The 20,530-nt window shown below is 42.6% G+C and overlaps 1 protein-coding gene across 1 annotated transcript in view; it reads left to right on the top strand.

The window, feature by feature from the left end:
• The window catches only part of SH3D19 (SH3 domain containing 19), a 192,167-nt gene extending 188,330 nt beyond the window's left edge, over positions 1 to 3,837 (top strand). Inside the window, exon 21 of the mRNA XM_023227552.3 lies at positions 1,924 to 3,837. Within this exon, the coding sequence (XP_023083320.1) occupies positions 1,924 to 2,040 (117 nt within the window). The 3' untranslated portion in view covers positions 2,041 to 3,837. The remainder of the gene's footprint in view (positions 1 to 1,923) is intronic.
• The last annotated feature ends 16,693 nt before the right edge of the window (positions 3,838 to 20,530 follow it).

Genomic DNA, 20,530 nt, shown 5'->3' on the forward strand with positions numbered 1-20,530 from the left:
TTTTTTTTTTTTTTTTTTTTTTTTTTTTTTGAGACAGAGTCTCGCTCGGTTGCCCAAACTGGAGTGCAGTGGCCGGATCTCAGCTCACTGCAAGCTCCGCCTTTTGGGTTTACGCCATTCTCCTGCCTCAGCCTCCCGAGTAGCTGGGACTACAGGTGTCCGCCACCTCACCCGGCTAGTTTTTTTGTATTTTTTAGTAGAGACGGGGTTTCACCGGGTTAGCCAGGATGGTCTCGACCTCCTGACCTTGTGATCCGCCCGTCTCGGCCTCCCAAAGTGCTGGGATTACAAGCTTGAGCCACCGCGCCCGGCCTTAAAGGTATTCTTAACAGTAACCAGAGTCATCTTGGACCATTGTAGCATCTTAAACACAGATTCTAAGAAATGTTTAGAAACCATAAAGAACAAAATAGTTATGTCTTCATCTGCTGAAGGAATTCTAATTTGCACATGAATAAGACACACAGCCCCTTTGACTAACCTGATGAAGATAAATCAGTGTCCTGAGTCAAGGTGAAGCTCTTTAAAATGGGAAAAAATGCAAATTTGATATTGGGGCCATGGCAAGAGAATCGCTTGAACCCAGGAGGCGGAGGTTGCAGTGAGCCAAGATTGTGCCACTGCACTCCAGCCTGGGCCACAGAGTGAGACTTTGTCTCAAAAAAAAAAAAAAAGATATTGGGGCCATAGGAGGAATGTGATAAACCAAATGGTAGAGGAGAAATGCCATTATGTGCAAGAATAAATGTAAAGTGCAAAATGCTCTGGGTATTGATAAAAGGCAATTATAGTAAAAGCCTTTCTAAGTAAAAAGGACCATTGTAAAATGTGGTGGCCACATAGTCTAGTGGTTAGGAATACAAGCCCTGGAATCGCACTAGATTTGAATCCTGGTTCTACCACTAACTAGACATGCGACACAGGCAAGTTATAATCTATCTGAGTTTTGGTTTCTTTTTCACTAAAATAAGGAAATCTATAAAAATATATCTCAGCCAGGGGCAGTGGCTCACACCTGTAATCCCAGCACTTTGCGAGGCCAAGGCAGGCGGATCACAAGGTCAGGAGTTTGAGACCAGCCTGGCCAACGTGGTAAAACCCCGTCTCTACTAAAAATACAAAAAATAGCTGGACGTGGTGACGGGCACCTGTAATCCCAACTACTTGAGAGGCTAAGGCAGGAGAATTGTTTGAACCTGGGAGGCAGAAGTTGCAGTGAGCCTAGATTGCGCCACTGCACTCCAGCCTGGGCAACAGAGCGAGACTCTATCTGGAAAAAACAAACAAACAAAAAAATCTCTAAAATGAGGATAACATAACACTCATCTCTAGGACTGTGGTGGTGTTTACATAAGTTAGTTCCTGTGAAGTACACAGAATAAGACAAGGCATACAGGAAGCACGTGACTCACTCATCTCCAAGTCTTTGCCTTTATGACACCTTCAGTGAGGCCCTCCCTTGATGGCCCTAATGAGTTGGCAATCCCATGCTTTCTGTCCTCTTCTGCCAGCTTATTTGCCTTCCTGTTGTAGAATGAGGGAATATTAATTGTGCCCAGAAAAGTGTCTGACACATAGTGGGTACTCAATAAATAATCGTGTGTGTGTGTGTGTGTCTGTGGTAACTAGTATTATTTGTTCAAGAGGGATTTTAGATTAGGAGTGGTGAATTTGAGAGGCACAAAATATAAGCAGGAAAATCAAAGTGCAGCAAGGGAAGCAACGGCAAAGGAATGAGATTTAAGGAATAGAGGCATACAAGCAAAGGGCATCATTAGGTATAGATCATCTTTGTCATTTAATCTCTCAGCAATCAGGATAAATGAGTTATGTCGAGATTATTCATGCTGTCTTAGGTAGGCCACTATTTACTATGCTTAGTCTCAACAGAAACCAATAATTCTAACTCCTTTTGTCTTACAGGCTGGAGATATAATAACAGAGCTGGAATCTGTAGATGATGACTGGATGAGTGGAGAACTAATGGGAAAATCTGGAATATTTCCCAAAAACTACATACAGTTTCTACAGATCAGCTAGAGGAGAAGCTTGACTGTGTTCCTTGGCACAAGAACTCACTTGAACTGTCACCTTGACTATCAGATATGTTTTTGCACTATTTTTTTTAACTGAAAAAGAAATATCTAAGCCGTACATGGTACACTAGAATTTTCTGAAAGCAGAAAACGTCTAGATTTTGTAGATAGTTTTCATTACAATAGAAACATGCACATGGAAACCCACGAGCTAGGGTTCTACCGAGGAAATCATCTAGTGGGATTAGCAAGGCAAAGGGAAAGCATCTGGTGGCATGCATGGCAGCATGGGAGGCTCACACGCAGAAGTTGCACGTGGACGTCTGTTTTAATCAGCACAAGTGAATTAACCATGCTTCTTCATTTTTTTTACTTTAGTTTAAAAAGAGAACATTTAATATTCTTCATGCTGTAACGACATGGTTAGCAATCTAAATTTCATTTTTGATATTCAAATTAATTCTTACAGCTTGAGCATATCAACCTTATTACCAGAGCAAATCCTTCCTTCAAGTGGGAGTTTACCGACTAGTTGGAGCATTTGTAAGCACATGGTGAAATCAGCCCCTGCCCACCAAAATAATCCTTATGTTACCAAGTGATTCCCATTTGTCTAAGGATTTGAAGGGGGTCTAAATTGGATGTATCTTACTTAGTCTAAAGAACCAAAACCATCCCTGAAATGCCTTGCTAATACAACTAATCCTTCCATATATGTGCCATACTTATTTTTTTCCTCAGTGTATACTTTATGTTAACAGAGTTATTACAAAGCACATTTCCTGAATCTGCAATCATTCCTTTGACAATTACTGGACCCAAAGGAAAATTCATTTTCTTTGCATTATTTCAGTAATATATAAAAACTCTGTCTTGTTATAGTAGTACATTATGAATCACATATAAAATCTTAGAATACAGAACAACTGTTAAGATGGAACACAGTGCCAAACCTCCACAGCTCATTTCTTTGTGATATAATCAGAATGAAAAATAAGAGGACAGAAGACTGGTACTTTTTTGTTTTATTTTTTCCCTAGCTCATCCCTGCACAATTATTAGAGTAAATGAAAAACCATTTTCCTGCTTTCCATTGTTATAAATTCTAAGCTTAAGATAAAAGTGGTTCTTTACATGACTGAATCAATTACAGTTTATGGACTAGAGCCAAATAGGTTGAAGACAATCTTCCAAACAGATCAATGGAATAGAATTTCATTGGAAATGTGAAACATTTTCCCAACAATGTTCATGACCTTCTTCTGTTTTTGAGAAGAGTTTCATATGCTGGACCACATTGTAACTTTTATTGTTTTTTTTCCCCATTGTCCAAAAAGTTAGGCAACCAATGTCCACACTTTTACATGAATACCACCTGGAGTTCTGCAAAGAAGGTAATATTTACTTGGTGTTTGACTAAAGTTATCTCCCCATTCTGTGGTTACATTTTATTTTGGACTATGGGGACTTCTAATACGTTTTGGTAAAGAAGAGAGTATAAAGAAAATTCTTGTCAAATTTCACTCAAAAGTAATTTCATGAGAAATCTATTTAAAGCATTATCCAAATTAAATTATCATTTGCAGCAAACTGTACAACAGCAGGAAGGATATGGACTGGAACATGAGGTATATATCTTTGCCTTTATAATTTTAACATCTTATATTGAAGATTCTGAAAACCTATCTTTATTAGAGGAAAATCTCCATCTTACATTTTGGCCTTCTGTCAGCAGAATGATAAGTGCAATAGTTGTAAATCTACTTGACACTGTAATAAACTGAACTGAACTTTCAAAGTCCCTTTCTCATACTAGACTGAGTTTTTTGAGAATGGAGGTGGTAGAGTGATATATATATATATATATATATATATATATATATATATATATCACTGTTGTTTTTCTTTTTTTTGTCAGACAGGGTTTCATGTTTCATTCCCTTTGACCAGGCTGGAGTGCAATGCAATCTTGGCTCACTGCAACCTCTGCCTCCTGGGCTCAAGTGATTCTCCTGCCACAGCCTCCTGAGTAGCTGGGACTACAGGCACACATCAGCGTGCCCAGCTAATTTTTGTATTTTTTTTTTTTTCTTTTTGTAGAGACAGGGTTTCACCATGTTGCCCAGGCTGGTTTCAAACTCGTGGGCTCAAGCAATCTGCCTGCCTCAGCCTCCCAAAGTGCTGGTATTACTGCACCTGGCCTGTGGTATCTTTTTTGTATCTCTAGTCCTTTGCACCATTCAGGCTCAATAAAGGTTGGTTGGTGGGTTGGGTAGGTTGGTTGGTTGGAGTGGATGGATGCATGGATGGATGAATGGATGCATGGATGGATGGATGGATGCATGGATGGATGGATGCATGGACGGATGGATGGATGGATGGATGGTTGGATGACTTTCACATATAGCGATACTATCTTGGATTCACTCAATATCTTTCCACTTTAATTTTTGACATAAATCTATACTGAAACAAAATTCACAGTTTTATGTCATTTCACTCTCATATTCTATTTTGTGCTTGCCACTCATTACCCACCCAACTGACAGGAAGCCAAAAGCTAATATATGGGCTCTCATAGGTACTTTCTTATTCTGCATAGTGATTGAATTCAAGGCAAGACTGACCATGTTTAAGGAGAAACATAATTTTTATACTCAGTGAATTTTATGGGAGAGAAATAGGAATACATTCTGTTTCCTTTCAGGAATTTTAGGTTAAAATCTAAACCTCCTTAAACTAGAATCTCTTAATCCTTTTTCTTTGATAAGTTAAACCTAGAGAAGCCTTTCCTAGCAAGCAGACTCAGGTGAAAAAAAACCTAGAGAAGCCATTTAATATATTATTCTTATCCTTTGAAGACTAAAAGCATTTTTCTTTAAAAGATGCCCTTGTTTACATGGCTGGAAGGGTAATGGAATATATCTGTCATTGTGCTCATAGCAATCACAGGTCTTGAATTCAGTCTGTAATATTCAAAATGAAAGAATGTGTGCTTATCAGAATTTATTAGTAGAACTGGCATTTGAAAAAAAATCATTTTTCTATAGGGTTGTAAATCAGTACTCCTAACAATCATTGCTTAGTTTTTACTCAGTTTCTTAAGCTCACCTAAATACACCTAGAGAAAATAATGATGACTATATGGACTAATTATAAGGTGATATGTTCACTTTGGTATAATCATTAATGGTTTATTTCTTTTAATTAATGTAAAATGCACATGAGCCATATGATTCATGATTCAATGTCATTTTGAATGCCATGGAATGAATTCTTCGCAGTGAATTTTTTTTTTTTCTTCGAGACAGGGTCTCACTTTGTTGCCCAGGTTGGAGTGCAATGACATGATCTCGGCTCACTGCAGCCTTAGACTCCTGGCCTCAAGTGTTCCTCCCACCTCAGCCTCCCAAGTAACTGGGACTATAGGCATGTGCCACCATATCTGGCGAACTTTTTGTTTTTCATTTTATTTTATTTTATTTTATTTTTTGAGATGGAGTCTTGCTCTGTTGCCCAGGCTGGAGTGCAGTGGCACGATCTGGGCTCACTGTGACCTCTGCCTCTCAGATTCAAGTGATTCTCCTGCCTCAGCCTCCTGAGTAGCTAGGATTACAGGCACGCACCACCGTGCCCGGCTAATTTTTTTGTATTTTTAGTAGAGACCAGGTTTCATCATGTTGGCCAGACTGATCTTGAACTCCTGACCTCAAGTGACCATCCGCCTCGGCCTCCCAAAGTGCTGGGATTACATGTATGAGCCATCGCATCCAGCCTAATTTTTTATTTTTTGTAAAGACGGAGTTTCACCATGTTGCCCAGGCTGGTGTTGAACTCCTGGGCTCAAGCAGTCTTCTCGCCTCGGCCTCTCAAAGTGCTGGGTTTGCAGGCGTGAGCCACCTTGCCCAGCCAACTGAATTTTTTTCAGAACTAACGTGAAGTCATTTTCTAACTTGTGCCTTTTTACTTCACTGTAATTATAGAAGGAAAAAAATAGAAAGCCTGACTCAGAACAACACCACCATCTAGGGGCCTCTCTCTTAATTGCGAGCTCATCCTGTTACACCACAGAAGAGAGCCCTTGGAGACCAGACCTCAACTTGCAGAGGTTAAATCATTTGCCTAAGGTCACAGTTACTTGCAGAGCCTAAAGTAAAACCTGTCTCTGCGGATTTCCAATCGAGTTCTTTTTCCATTTATTATGGCAACGTGATACATTTCTCTTTAACAGTTAAACAAGAAGAATTGATCTGTTTCATTGGCCTGTAATGGTTGTAGCCTCTAATACTTAATGATTAGAAAGAATTACACAGTATGTATTAAAGCCTTGAAGTTTTATCCTTCAGGAAGAAAAGTCCTGTCAGCTTCTCGGTTTTAATGTGGACAATTTATATTGATGTCACCTAGAAACTGAAACATGAATGGATCCACTAATGGGGATTCCTTTTTCTCTTTAATAGAAAATATTCAAATATTTAGAACATCAGATCTTGTACAGCTGTATTTTGTAGAGCTGTACCCTTGGTAACAGTAGAGCAATCATAAATCTAGATTTTCATTAAAATATAACACAAAACACTGTATAAGTATATTGGAGTCTAATGGATTAACCAAAGCACTCTTAAGCTAACAGATTTATATTTCAGAGTCTGAGACGTATTCTGATTTTTTAAAGGAATTCTAATTATGTGTATACCACGGATTGTTTATCTTCAAGTACTGTAAATTAGGCAATAATTAAATATTTTTTAGGAGAAGTAATGTTTTACATTCATAATTCTGGCAGGAATATTACCTACTGGTTGTCTGTCTGTGTTTCACAAAAATTAACTGACAATACCAAAATATTGGCCTCTGGCAGAGCGCTATGATTCACACCTGTAATCCCAGCACTTTGGGAGGCCAAGGCAGGTGGATCACCTGAGGTCAGAAGTTCGAGACCAGCCTGACCAACATAGGGAAACCCTGTCTCTCCTAAAAATACAAAAATTAGCCAGGCTATGGTGACACGGGCCTGTAATCCCAGCTACTGGGGAGACTGAGGCAGGAGAATTGCGTGAACCTGGGAAATGGAAGTTGCAGTGAGCTGAGATTACACCACTGTACTGCAGCCTGGGCGACAGAGACACTGTCTCAAAAAAAGTGTGTTTGTGTATACATATATGTAGGTATGTGCATATTTATATATGTATGCATGTGTATATGTATATATACATGTATGTATACATGTATACACATATTTGTATATATACATGTACATATACATATGTGTGTATACATACACACATGCACATACATATGTATATACATATATGTATACACAAACATGTGTATACACATACACATATATACGTATATATACATATCAAAAAATAATATGTATCCAAAAAATAATAGGGCTGGGATGGATGTTACACACTTCGAGGAATTGACACCTGCAATAATTTTTCTACCTTGATGTCTTTTTTTTTTTTTTTCCTGAGGCGGAGTTTTGCCCTTGCTGCCCAGGCTGGAGTCCAATGGTGTGATCTTGGCTCACTGCAGCCTCTGTCCCCAGGTTCCAGCAACTCTTGTGCCTCAGCCTCCAGAGTAGCTAGGATTAGAGGTGCCTGCCACCACGCCCAGCTAATTTTTTGTATCTGTATTTTTATTTTTGAGATGGAGTTTCACTCTTGTCAACCCAGACTGGATTGCAATGGTGTGATCTCGGCTCACTGCAACCTTTGCCTCCTGGGTTCAAGCAGTTCTCCTTCTCAGCCTCCCAGGTAGCTGGGATTACAGGTGTCCACCACCATGCCCAGCTAATTTTTGTAATTTTAGTAGAGACAGGATTTCACCATGTTGGTCAGGCTGGTCTCAAACTCATGACCTCAGGTGATCCACCCACCTTGGCCTCCCAAACTGCTGGAATTAAAGGTATGAGCCACCGTGCCCAGCCAATTTTTTGTATTTTTAGTAGAGATGGGGTTTCGCCATGTTGGCCAGGCTGGTCTCGATCTTCTGGCCTCAGGTGATCCACCCACCTCACCCTGCAAAAGTGCTGGGATTACAGGTGTGAGCCACCGCACCCGGCCCTACCTTGACTTCTTAAATGATCTTAGCAAATGGCAACCCATTACCCTTCATAGCTGTCACAGTTGCATTGCCTATCACAGCATTACGTCAGAGAATTAATGACTCATTAAATCGGTATGACTGGATATTTAAAGATATTGAAGATTCTTACTGAAATTTGGAGTTGTGTTCATAGGATTGTGGCTACATTTCCTTTTAAATCATTTTAGAGATACATGATGAAATATTTACTTTTGATATGTTCAATTTGCTTCAAATAATTGGGGAGGAGAAATTGACAGGAACTGTGCAGTGTTAGCCATTTTACCCAAGTTGTAAGCTAAAAAGTTAGTCTGTCATGGTTTCATGGATGTTAGCAGAAGACGTAAGACTTCTGGGCCAGGAACAAAAGACTTTATCACTCACAGCAAAAGTGAGAACCAGAGTTTCATGTTCTTAGGTGTCAGTTTCCTATACCCCCCCCCCAAATCCCGAGGAGGTGATGCAAAGGGCCCATTATGCAGTGAGTTGTGTGACAGGAGAGGAAGACTGAGATCTACTACTTTTATAGCAAGTGGAAGCAAGCTTGCTTTTTTCCTGGGGGAGACATTACCTCATCCTTCAAGGTTGCTCACAAGGGTGCAAAAACAACGCTGAGAAGTGGCCAGGGTAAAGAACAGTCAAGGGATTGTATTCTTGGCACACTCAGCAAGAATGTGCAGAGACACTTGGGGTCTACAGTACATTGCCTCTGTCACTATTCACTCCTCAGCCTGACACATTCTTGGCCAAACTTAAATTTTTACACAAGCGTGCTTCTCTGACAACCAACCACTTCGATTAATCTAACCAATAGAAGCCAGAACCAAATCCACTCAATTTGTCTCATATGACGTTTAATTAAGTCTGTTATCAAGACTCAAAGCAGCAGATGAAGCCAATCTGCAGTATTGATCTCAGTCTTCCTCTCCAGGGTCCCAGACAGCTCACTGTGAATAAATCTCAGGGAGTACCAGTCCGATTTTAGGCAGCCATGAGGTATTCTAGGGCCAGGGTATTTTACTCATTAAGACCTGCACGGAGAGTTTAAACTGGTCTGTTAATCTTTGGTGTCATGGCAATAATTAGACAATCAATGGGCCAGAAAGTGACCCCTGTCCTTAATGGGGAGACATCTCATGACCCATTTTTCCCCTACATAACCCCAAAGGACACAAGTCACTTTGGTTCAGGACTCGTTGCTAAACCTGATTTGTATCATCACATTGGTTAAGTCACAGGGGCAGTGTCACCAAATAACCATATACGGTATTACCCAAGACCACTCAGGCATGGAAAGCATACGATCAGTCAGATTGAATCAAGGTTGTGTTGGTCCTGATGTCTGTATACATTCCAATTTGGGTGCTGTTGTTGATGATATCAGGCACAGCAGAACAGTGCAGGACTGACCATGTCCACAGAGATTTTCTGTTTTCATAGCACATTTCATAGTGGTCTGGACAAACCCAGCAGCAGGGTAGACTGTTAGCTGCAGCTGCCACTTGATTCAAGTAGTGGTTTTGAATCAAGGGTAGTGGTTCCAGCTGGGGGCAGTTTTGCCCCCCCAGGGGACATTTGGCAATGTCTGAGCCATTTTTATTTGTCACAACTAGAGGGAAGGTGCTACTGGCATCTAATGGGTACAGGCCAGTGTAACTGCTAAACAACGAATTATCCAGCCTAAAATATTAATAGTGCCAAGGTTGAGAAACTGACCTAGGGAACAAATTGTGCATTAATGATTCCCCTTCCAGCTAGGCATGGTGGTTCACACCTGTAATCCCAGCACTCTGGGAGGCCAAGGCAGGAGGATCCCTTGAGCCAGGAGTTTTAAGACCAGCCTGGGAAATACAGTGAATACAAAAATAAATACAAAAAATACAAAAATAAATACAAAAAATAAAAAATTTGCCAGGCGTAGTGGCATGTGCCAGTAGTCCCAGTTACTTAGGAGGCTGAGGTGGGAGGGTCTCTTGAGCCCGGGAGGTCAAGGCTGCAGTGAGCTGTGATAGCAGCGTGGCATTCCAGCCTCAGTGATGGAATGAGACCCTGTCTTTACTCCTTAGTGTGGTCTGAGCTGTTTTCTCCCCGGTTGCCAGGGTTGTTGCCTTCCCTCCACTGACACAAAATTAATACCTATAACACATTTTTCTTCAATCATCCCATCTTTCATCCAGACCTTTTCTTTCACCTTCCTCTTTCAGCCAGACCTTTGTCCTGATTACTATCCAGGAGACAGTGAAATGGAGATAATCCCTTTCTGAGATTCTAGGACTGTCCTATTCTGTGACCCAAATACTGGATAGTCAGGTATGTGGAACAGGAGTCGTCACGGTGATATACTCAGTAACCTCTTTAATGCTCAACAATGCCAGTTATCTGCAGATGGTAGGGAGTGTGAAATAGTCATCAAATAATCTCTTTTGGCTCACTGCTGAGAGGCCTTTGTGACAAAAGGAGCCCTATTGTCAGACTGCAAATAGTTTGATAGACTAAGAATATGACACATTAGTTTCAATAGCTGTAATTGTGTGGTCAAAGTCAGTTGATAAGGCTGAAACAGCTACGTCGTAGCCTAAGAATGTCTCAACAGCAGTCAGCCCGTCCGTCATGAGTTGCCCTAAGAGGAGGCCAAATGGCCAGTGTAGTCAGTTCGGAGCAAGTAGGCCCATATCCTGTGTAATGTGGCCTTATTTACCTCCAGACAAATGGGATAACTTTAGCAGGGGTCACCAAGATTGGCATGCATGAGAAAGTTCTTTACTGGGTGCCTAGTCCGCCATGGTGGATGTGTTGCCATTGTGAGGACAATCCAGGTGATGCTGACTTCATCAGCAGCTTGATTCCAACTGTTACCAGTCTTAGGTGTTATCAGCCCTTAACCGTAGCCATCTACATGAGTGACCCAGATGTTCCGCTTGGCAGCCACAATTTATTTTCATAGTTTATAGCCTTAAAAGAGATGTCTTTAGTCTGCCTTTCAAGTGGCAGACCAGATGTCTAGGCCATTAGTAACAGCCCAAGTCAGCAAAAAATAGTGTGATGGCTCACACCTGTAATCTCAACTTTGGGAGGCTGAGGCAGGAGAATCCCTTGAGTCTAAGAGTTCAAGACCAGCCTGGGCAACATAGCGAGACCGCCCCCCCCCCCCCCGCCCCGACCCATCTCTACAAAAATTTTAAAAAGCAGGTCATGAGACACACACCTGTAGCCCCAGCTACTCAGGACGTTGAGGTAGGAGGATCCCTTAGTCCAGGAGGTTGAGACTGCAGTGAGCTGCAATCACACCACTGCACTCCAGCCTGGGCAACAGCGCAAGACCCTGTCTCTGAAAATAATAATTTTTAAAATAGGACAAGGTTAATCAAAAGCAGTATTGGCTGTGAGAACTGAGTTCCGCCCACTGAGCAGGGACTTCATTCACTTTAGTTGCATTGCTGTCATTCAAGTTGGATTGCAGCAGCAGCACAGTGGATAGTATCAGCTTGCCATTCTGCAGAGCCATCAGTGAATCAGGTCCAATCATTTAGGAGACTTAGGTGAAGTAAGGACCCCATTGAGCCAACAGGTGCAAGTACGCTTCACGCAGTGGAGTGCGAGATAAACAGTTTTCCAGAAGTTTCTACTAGCACTTCATGCAAAACCAAGACAATCCTAAGGCTGCTACATCCCAGAACACACTTTTTTTTTTTTTTTTTTTTTTTATCAGCAAGGCTTTTTAAGTGAGGCTTGCGGTTTCCAATACCCAAAGCCCTCCAATAAGCCTAGAAGCAGTGAAATGTTAGAGATAGCAGTTTGTCCTTGACTGCCAGAGGGATTAAGCACTGTGAATCCATCCACACAGTCCCAAGAAACTACTTGGTGAACGGGCTCCTGAATTTTTTTGGAGTTTTATCAAACACTCCCGTTGGTGGAGGTGTGGCGAAACCACAAAGTATGAGATTGAGAATTCTGAGTTGTCAAACAACTAGACAGCATCCTCTCTCTCATGTGAAACTGTGGCCCTCAGAGAGTAGAAACGCTTGTGTTTAAATACTGACACTCACACACGGCAAATGGGAGGGAGTTTGTTCCATTCACACTTTTCTAAATACAGCAATGCCCTGAATGGGAGATCCTCCTCTGAAACATGAAGTGCACAAGCATGTACACATCAATCTCACATTTAGCAGTGGAAAATAGAACCCTGAATTGGCCCAGAGGGACTCACACACTTAAATTTAACAATATTTTTGCCTGGGAACGGTGGCTCACACCTGTCATCTCAGCATTTTGGGAGGCCAAGGCGGGCAGATCACCTGAGGTCAGGAGTTGAAGACCAGCCTGACCAACATGGAGAAACCCCATCTCTACTAAAAATACAAAATCAGCTGGGTGTGGTGGTGCATGCCTGTAATCCCAGCTACTGGGGAGGCTGAGGGAGGAGAATCACTTGAACCTGGGAGGCAGAGGTTGTGGTGAGCTGAGATCGTGCCATTGCACTCCAGCCTGGGCAACGAGTGAAACTCCGTATCCAAAAAAAAAAAAATTTTACTTTTTTTAATAAATTTTATAAATTTAAGAAATTTAAGAAACCTTTCTCTCCACTGCAAGTTTTGCCCAAACTCTTTCAGTTGAATTTGGATGCTTTATTTCCTTATTTACAGTAGGCATTGGCAAACTTTTTTCTTAAAAAGCCTGATAAATCGTTGTGGCCTTGTGGGCCAAGAAGCAAAACTGGGATGTAGGCATATAACAAGAGAAAACAATTTCCACAAAATTATTAATGAAATTCAAACTATGATGATAATAATTGAGTACTTTTTTTTATAATACAGATCTACTCATGAGGAAAAAAAATGGAATTTTTTCTTTTGGGATGGGGAATAAATAACATTTCATTAAATTAGGGCTTAGTGATTCCCATTATAAAAATGAGTTGCAAATTTTCATCTGTGAACAATGATTCGTAACAAGATTTTCTGTATTTCTTTCTTTCTTTTTTTTTTTTTTTAAGACGGAGTCTCAATCTGTTGCCCAAGCTGGAGTGCAGCGGCGCCATCTCAGCTCACTGCAGCCTCCACCCACTGCAACCTCTGCCTCCCAGGTTCAAGCAATTCTCCTGCCTCAGCCAAGTAGCTGGGATTACAGGAGCATGCCATCACGCCTAATTTTTGTATTTTTAGTAGAGACGGGATTTCACCATGTTGGCCAGGCTGGTCTTGAACTTCTGACCCCAAGTGATCCACCCGCCTTGGCCTCCCAAAGTGGTGGGATTACAGGGATGAGCCACAGCACCTCGCCTGTATTTCATTTGTGAAGGTGTGTTTTCACAGGTAAAACATGTGGCGCTCAAAATGTTTGAGCGCAGTATCACTGCAGTTTGCAGTGTGCACCTCAGTATGAAGTGATGAGTGCACCACCTCAGTGTGAACTGCACCCGCACCACTGCAGTTGTAGTGCAAAAAGCAGCAAGTGGGCCAGGTGCCGTGGCTCATGCCTGTAATTCAGCACTTTGGAAGGCTGAGGCCAATAGGATTCTTTTGAGTCCAGGAGTTTAAGACCAGCCTGGGCAACATAGTGAGACCCCATGTCTATTTAGAAGTAGATTAAAAATTTTAAAAAGCAGAAAGAGACAATACTTAAAGATGAATGAGTATGACTATGTTCCAATACAATTTGATTTGTGGATATTTACATTTATTTTGAATTTCATATAATTTTTACAGGTAGTAAAATACTTTTTCAAATCTATAAAAACTGCAATTTAGGAAAACTTTACCTGCAAAAGTTTTTTTTTTTTTTTTTTTTTTTGAGACAGATTCTGGCTCTGTCTCCCAGACTGGAGTGCAGTGGCACAATCTTGGCTCACTGCAACCTCCTTCTCCGGGGTTCAAGTGATTCTCCTGCCTCAGCCTCCCAGGTAGCTGGGGTTACAGGCCCATGCCACCAAACCCAGCTAATTTTTGTATTTTTAGTAGAGACAGGGTTTTGCCACATTGACCAGGCTGGTCTAGAACTCCTGACCTCAAGTGATCTGCCCAGTTTGGCCTCCCAAAGTGCTGGGATTACCAGCCTGGCCAACATGGTGAAACCCCATCTCTACTAAAAATACAAAATTAGTCGGGCATGGTGGTGCACACCTGTAATCCCATCCTCTCAGGAGGCTGGGGCAGGAGAATCACTTGAACCTGGGAGGCAGAGGTTGCAGTGAGCTGAAATCTCGCCATTGCACTCCAGCCTAGGCATCAAGAGCGAAACTCCGTATCAAAAATTAAAAAAGAATATACTGCCTACATAACACTACTTAATCAGAAAAAAACCCTAGCAAGACATTCAAGCAAAATTACTGGATTTTAAAGAAACAGAAAGGCTGGGCGCGGTTGGCTCACGCCTGTAATCCCAGCACTTTGAGAGACCGAGGCATGCAGATTACAAGGTCAGGAGATTGAGACCATCCTGGCTAGCACGGTGAAACCACGCTTCTACTAAAAATACAAAAAATTAGCCTGGCGTGGTGGCTGGTGCCTGAAGTCCCAGCTACTCGGGAGGCTGAGGCAGAAGAATGGCGTGAACCCGGGAGGTGGAGCTTGCAGTGAGCCGAGATTGTGCCACTGCTCTCCAGCCTGGGCACAGGATGAGACTTTGTCTCAAAAAGAAAAAAAAGAAAATAATTGGGGGGCCTCTACCCAAAACCAAAGACTTTTAAAAGAAACTTATCATACTTTTCACTAGCAATGCTTTATGTTATTTAAAAAAATTGAAGTAGCGTATTTAAGATGCTCAGAGTGAGCTAAGGATGCAGCAAAAGTGTTTTTGAGATAGAAAGTACACTGACAAATTATACTCACCATGGAAGAATAAGAACTTCCTAAGGAACCTACCAAAGAACATGCTTCAGACAACCAGAATAACTAGACAGCCATCAATCTAAAGACTGGTGGTGGGCATTAAACATAGTTACTTGTGGCCAGGCATGGTGGCTCACGCCTGTAATCCCAGCACTTTGGGAGGCCAAGGCAGGCAGATCACGTAAGGTCAGGGGTTCGAGCCCACCCTGGCCAACATGGTGAAACCCTGTCTCTACTAAAAATACAAAAAATTAGCTGGGCGTGGTGGCAGGCGCCTGTAATCCCAGCTACTCGGGAGGCTAAGGCAGGGGAATCTCTCGAACCGGGGAGGTGGAGGTTGCAGTGAGCCATGATCACGTGCTGCACTGCAGCCTGGGGGACAAGAGCAAGACTTCTTCTCAAAAGAAAAAACAACAACAAAACATAGTTACTGGTAGTACTGAGACTAAATGAAGGCTAAAATGGAGAGTAGTCAAGTGATGGCTGTATACTCAAGCAGTTCTGACACAGTGCAACTATTAAAACTTCGTAGGGGAAATTGGGATAAGCACATGCCCCCAAAAATTGTAACCGTTTTCAGTAATCATTTGATCTCCCCTTCCACACTCTTCCACATTTAAGAACTGGTGTCCTTACATTAGCCCCACCCAGGTAATTCAGGATACTCTCCCTAGCAGTTTTTCTCCCGTTTCACATGAGTATGCACTTTCATTAGTGATACTGCTCAACTGTTCAAATTAAAGAAGCAAAAACAGCTGGGCGCGGTGGCTCAAGCCTGTAATCCCAGCACTTTGGGAGGCCGAGACGGGCGGATCACGAGGTCAGGAGATCGAGACCATCCTGGCTAACACGGTGAAACCCCGTCTCTACCAAAAATACAAAAAAACTAGCCGGGCGAGGTGGCGGGCGCCTGTAGTCCCAGCTACTCGGGAGGCTGAGGCAGGAGAATGGCGTAAACCCGGGAGGCGGAGCTTGCAGTGAGCTGAGATCCGGCCACTGCACTCTAGCCCTGGCAACAGAGCAAGACTCCGTCTCAAAAAAAAAAAAAAAAAGCAAAAGCCCATTTCAAATTGAATATTCAGTTTGCTGCTAACAACAGCGATGCCTTGGCTGGGCGCAGTGGCTCAAGCCAGTAATCCCAGCACTTTGGGAGGCTGAGGCGGGCAGATCACAAGGTCAGGAGATTGAGACCATCCTGGCTAACACGGTGAAACCCCGTCTGTACTACAAAATACAAAAACGTAGCTGGGCGTGGTGGCAGGCACCTGTAGTCCCAGCTACTCGGGAGGCTGAGGCGGGAGAATGATGTGAACCCAGGAGGCGGAGCTTGCGGTGAGCCATTGCACTCCAGCTAGTCATCTGTTTTTGAAGGGTCGTGGATCCCTGATCACAAAAGTTTTCCTATGAGAAACTAAGGGAAAATAGATCAAGTAAAATCAATAAAGAAAAGCCATCCAGCCGAGATCATTCCATTGCACTCCAGCCTGGGCAACAAGAGTGAAACTCTGTCTCTAAAAAAAAAAAAAGGAAAGCCATCCAGATACTTAAAATGAGAAATTTGCAACACCCCTTACAGTGTTTTCCAGTAGATAGGTATGTTAACCACCTTCGAGTTGGTCTCTGGGAAGGAAACTGGATTAAATCCATCAAATAAGCCAAACCATTTTTTTTTTTTTTTTTTTTAGTAGAGACGGGGTTTCACCGTGTTAGCCAGGATGGTCTCAATCTCCTGACCTCGTGATCCGCCCGTCTCGGCCTCCCAAAGTGCTGGGATTACAGGCTTGAGCCACCGCGCCCGGCCAAACCATTTTTTAAAAATAAAATATGGCCAGGTGTGGTGGCTCACGCCTGTAATTCCAGCACTTTGGGAGGCTGAGGTGGGTGGATCACGAGGTCAGGAGATAGAGACCATCCTGGCTAACATGGTGAAACCTTGTCTCTATTAAAAATATAATAAATTAGTCGGGTCTGGTGGCGGGTGCCTGTAGTCCCGGCTTCTTGGGAGGCTGAGGCAGGAGAATCACTTGAACCCGGGAGGCAGAGGTTGCAGTGAGCCGAGATCATGCCACTGCACTCCAGCCTGGCAACAGAGCAAGACTCTGTCTCAAAAAAAAAAAAAAAAAAAAAAAAAAAAAAAAAAATTACTTTTGGAACCTTTTTCAAATGAGCCCTTCTAAAAGTAGAATACTATGCTAACCGCTGTTCCGAGGTGTAGCAGATTAGAGCTTGATTATGGATTATACTATTATTTTACTAAATTATATCCAGCCTCAATGCATCAAGAAGAAAACCACCATTTATATAATAACCAGTCCTCATCCCATGACCTCTTTTTCTACCCTGGGGAGGGAGCCCTTACCATTTGGGACCCATATCTATAAACCAGCCCATAGTAGAAAATAAGGCATTTGTTTCTTGGCTAAGGGACATTAATAGGGAATATCACTCATTCCTTTATTCAACGAATTGAACACCTAGGCAATGAGAATCTGACAGTGAATCAGTGTCCCACCACCACCAAAAACACCGTCCTCATGGAATTTTTCTCATAGACACAACAAAACTGGAAAAAAATCACGAGTGTCAGAGGGCATCACCAGATTCTACGGAGGAGACATTATTAGAACAGACTTCACGTCCTCATTCAGGTGGCTTAAAAATAAACAACAAACAGCAGAGACTTCAAGGAGGTGAAATAAACACTATGGCCACGTAAAGGGGAATATTTCAAGCACAGGAAAGAGCAAGGGGAACAGGAGCACAAGACAAGTCAGACGCAAGATCACATGGATCTTTGAATGAATCATCTAAAACAGATTTTCAGGGCCTGGTATAGTGGCTCACACCTGTAATCAGGAGGATCACTTGAGGCCAGGAGGTCCAGACCAGCCTTGGAGCCTTGGGAATATAGCAAGACCCCATTTCCACAAGAAATATTTTAAAATTAGCCATCCATGGTGGCACACACCTGTAGCCCCCGCTACTCAGGAGGCTAAGGCAGGAGGATCGCTTGAGCCCAGGAATACAAAGCTGCAGTGAGCTATGATTGCATCACTGCATTCCATTCTGGGCAACAGAGTGAGATCCTGCCTATAAAAAAATAAAAGACTTCTACAAGAGAGGACATAGACAAGGTAGGCAGTTAACAATCCAAGTAGTAATGATGGTTAGTTTCAAATAGCGAAAGGTGGTAATAACTGATTAGACTCCAGATATATATGGTTTGAATCAACTGAATGGTCAAGGATGACCACAGAGGATTTTGGCCTAAGCAACCAAAAGGGTGGGTACAATTGAGATTATACCATTTTAGAATATTGTATGTTAAATGCCTGTCTGACATCCAAGTGGGGATATCAAGTTGGCACTTAGACAAACCTTGATCTCCCAAAGAAAGGTACAGGCTAGCAACATAAAAATCTCCATTAATTTAAAACCAAGAACCTAGGGAGAGTATAGAAACATCTAAGGACCGACCAAGCCCTAGGGCCTTTTATTTTTTTGAGAGAGTCTCACACTGTCACCCCGGCTGGAGTGCAATGGCCCAATCTCAGGTCACTGCAACCTCTGCTTCCCAGGTTCACGCGATTCTCCTGCATCAGTATCCCGAGTAGCTGGGATTACAGGTGCCCACTACCACACTCGGCTAATTTTTTATATTTTTTAGTAGAGACAGGGTTTCACTGTTGGCCAACCTGGTCTCTAACTCTACCTCGGCCTCCCAAAGTGCTGGAATTACAGGCATGAGCCACTGCACCTGACCAGCCCTAGGGCCTTATAAAACTGATTAAAAGTCTAAAAAATGGAACTAGCAAAGGAGTAGCCAATGATGTAGGAGGAAAAGCTTGAGTCGAGGATCTGGAAGACAGTTAAAATCAGGAAGAAATCAACTGTCAAGAATCACTAATAGGACGAGGTGACAAGCAAAAGTCACTAATAGAGGTCAAAAGACCTCGAGTAAAAGAATGGACCACTGGACTTATCAACAAAATCACTGCTAATCTTAACAATGACATTTCTTGGAGTGGTGTTGGAGGGAAAGCCTAACTACAACAAATCCAAGAAAAATAAAAACTAAAAAATGTGGCTGGGCACCATGGCTCACACCTATACTCCCAGCACTTTGGGAGGCTCAGGCAGGAGGATCCCTTGAGGCCAGGAATTTGAGACCAGTCTGGACATAATAGCCAAGACCCTACAAAGAACTTAAAAACTAGCAGGGTGGGTCTGGTGCAGTGGTTCACACCTGTAACCTCAGCAATTTGGGAGGCCAAGGCGGGAGGATCACTTGAGGCCAGGAATTCAAGACGAGCCTGGCCAACATGGCGAAACCCCATCTCCACTAAAAAACGCAAAAAATAGCCCAGCATGGTGGCGGGCGCCTATAATCCTAGCTACTGGGGAGGCTGAGACACAAGCATCACTTGAACCTGGGAGATGGAGGTTGCAGTAAGCCAAGATCGCAACACTGCACTCCAGCCTGGGTGACACAGTGAGGCTGTCTTTAAAATTTAAAAAAAAAAAGGGTGTGGTGGCACAGGCGTGTCCCAACTACTCAGGAGGCCTGAGAGGGAGGGCTGCTTAAGCCCAGGAGTTTGGGGTTACAGCGAGCTATGATCACACCACTCTACTCCATCCTGGGTGAGAGGAAGATCATGTCTCTCAAACGTAATTTTTAAACAGTCTCTTTGTAGCCCAGGCTGGAGTGCAGTGGTGTGTTCTCAGCTCACTGCAACCACCACCTCCCAGGTTCAAGTGATTTTCATGCCTCAGTCTCCCAAAAAGCTGAGATTACAGGCGACAACCACCACACGTGGCTAATTTTTTTTTTTCTTTAGAGACAGTGTCTCACCATGTTGGCCAGGCTGGTCTTGAACTTCTGACCTCAAGCAGTCCACCCACCTCAGCCTCCCAAAGTGCTGGGATTATTGGCATGAGCTACCACACAACCTCAAATATGTAATTTTTTCTATGTAAAGAAAAAAAAATGGTAGATACATAAAACATTCCTTTGAGCTTTGCTATCAAGGGGCTGAGTAAGGTGCTCTGGGATTTGTATTACTAGTATTTGTGTGGTGATGGAAGGCACAGCAAGGAATTGATAAAGGTGTGAACTGCTGGAGCCATGAGGCCAATTTGGCAAAAACAAAAAGGCTGTCTTATGTCTTAGCACAATCCATCCAGTGGTATGACAGAAGGTAGTATGATTTAACACATGCATAGGTGGCAAAGTATAGGTAACAGAAATTTGTGGGGTTCTTTTCTCATCTGCTTTACAACTTTTTTAGTGATTATACGAAGCAAGGTTATCAGCTAAGCAAGAAGTGAGAAAACTGAAGGCTTGAGAAGAGGTAGAAACTGAATGAATGAATGAATGACTAGGTGGAAAGCACTAAATGCCCACTTGGTAACAGCTTCTCCGCCCCATTTCAGCTTCACAGTAAAAGTGCATAGTAGTATGTTTATATCCAATTTGTCTGGGTCAGAAAAGTTTACCAGCTGTCAAATTTACTATCTAATCCACCAAGCTGTCAGATTATTTTTAAAAAAACAATGTTCAGAAGCAAA

This window comes from Piliocolobus tephrosceles, chromosome 3, assembly GCF_002776525.5.
Source record: "Piliocolobus tephrosceles isolate RC106 chromosome 3, ASM277652v3, whole genome shotgun sequence".
Classification (NCBI taxonomy): Eukaryota; Metazoa; Chordata; class Mammalia; order Primates; family Cercopithecidae; genus Piliocolobus; species Piliocolobus tephrosceles.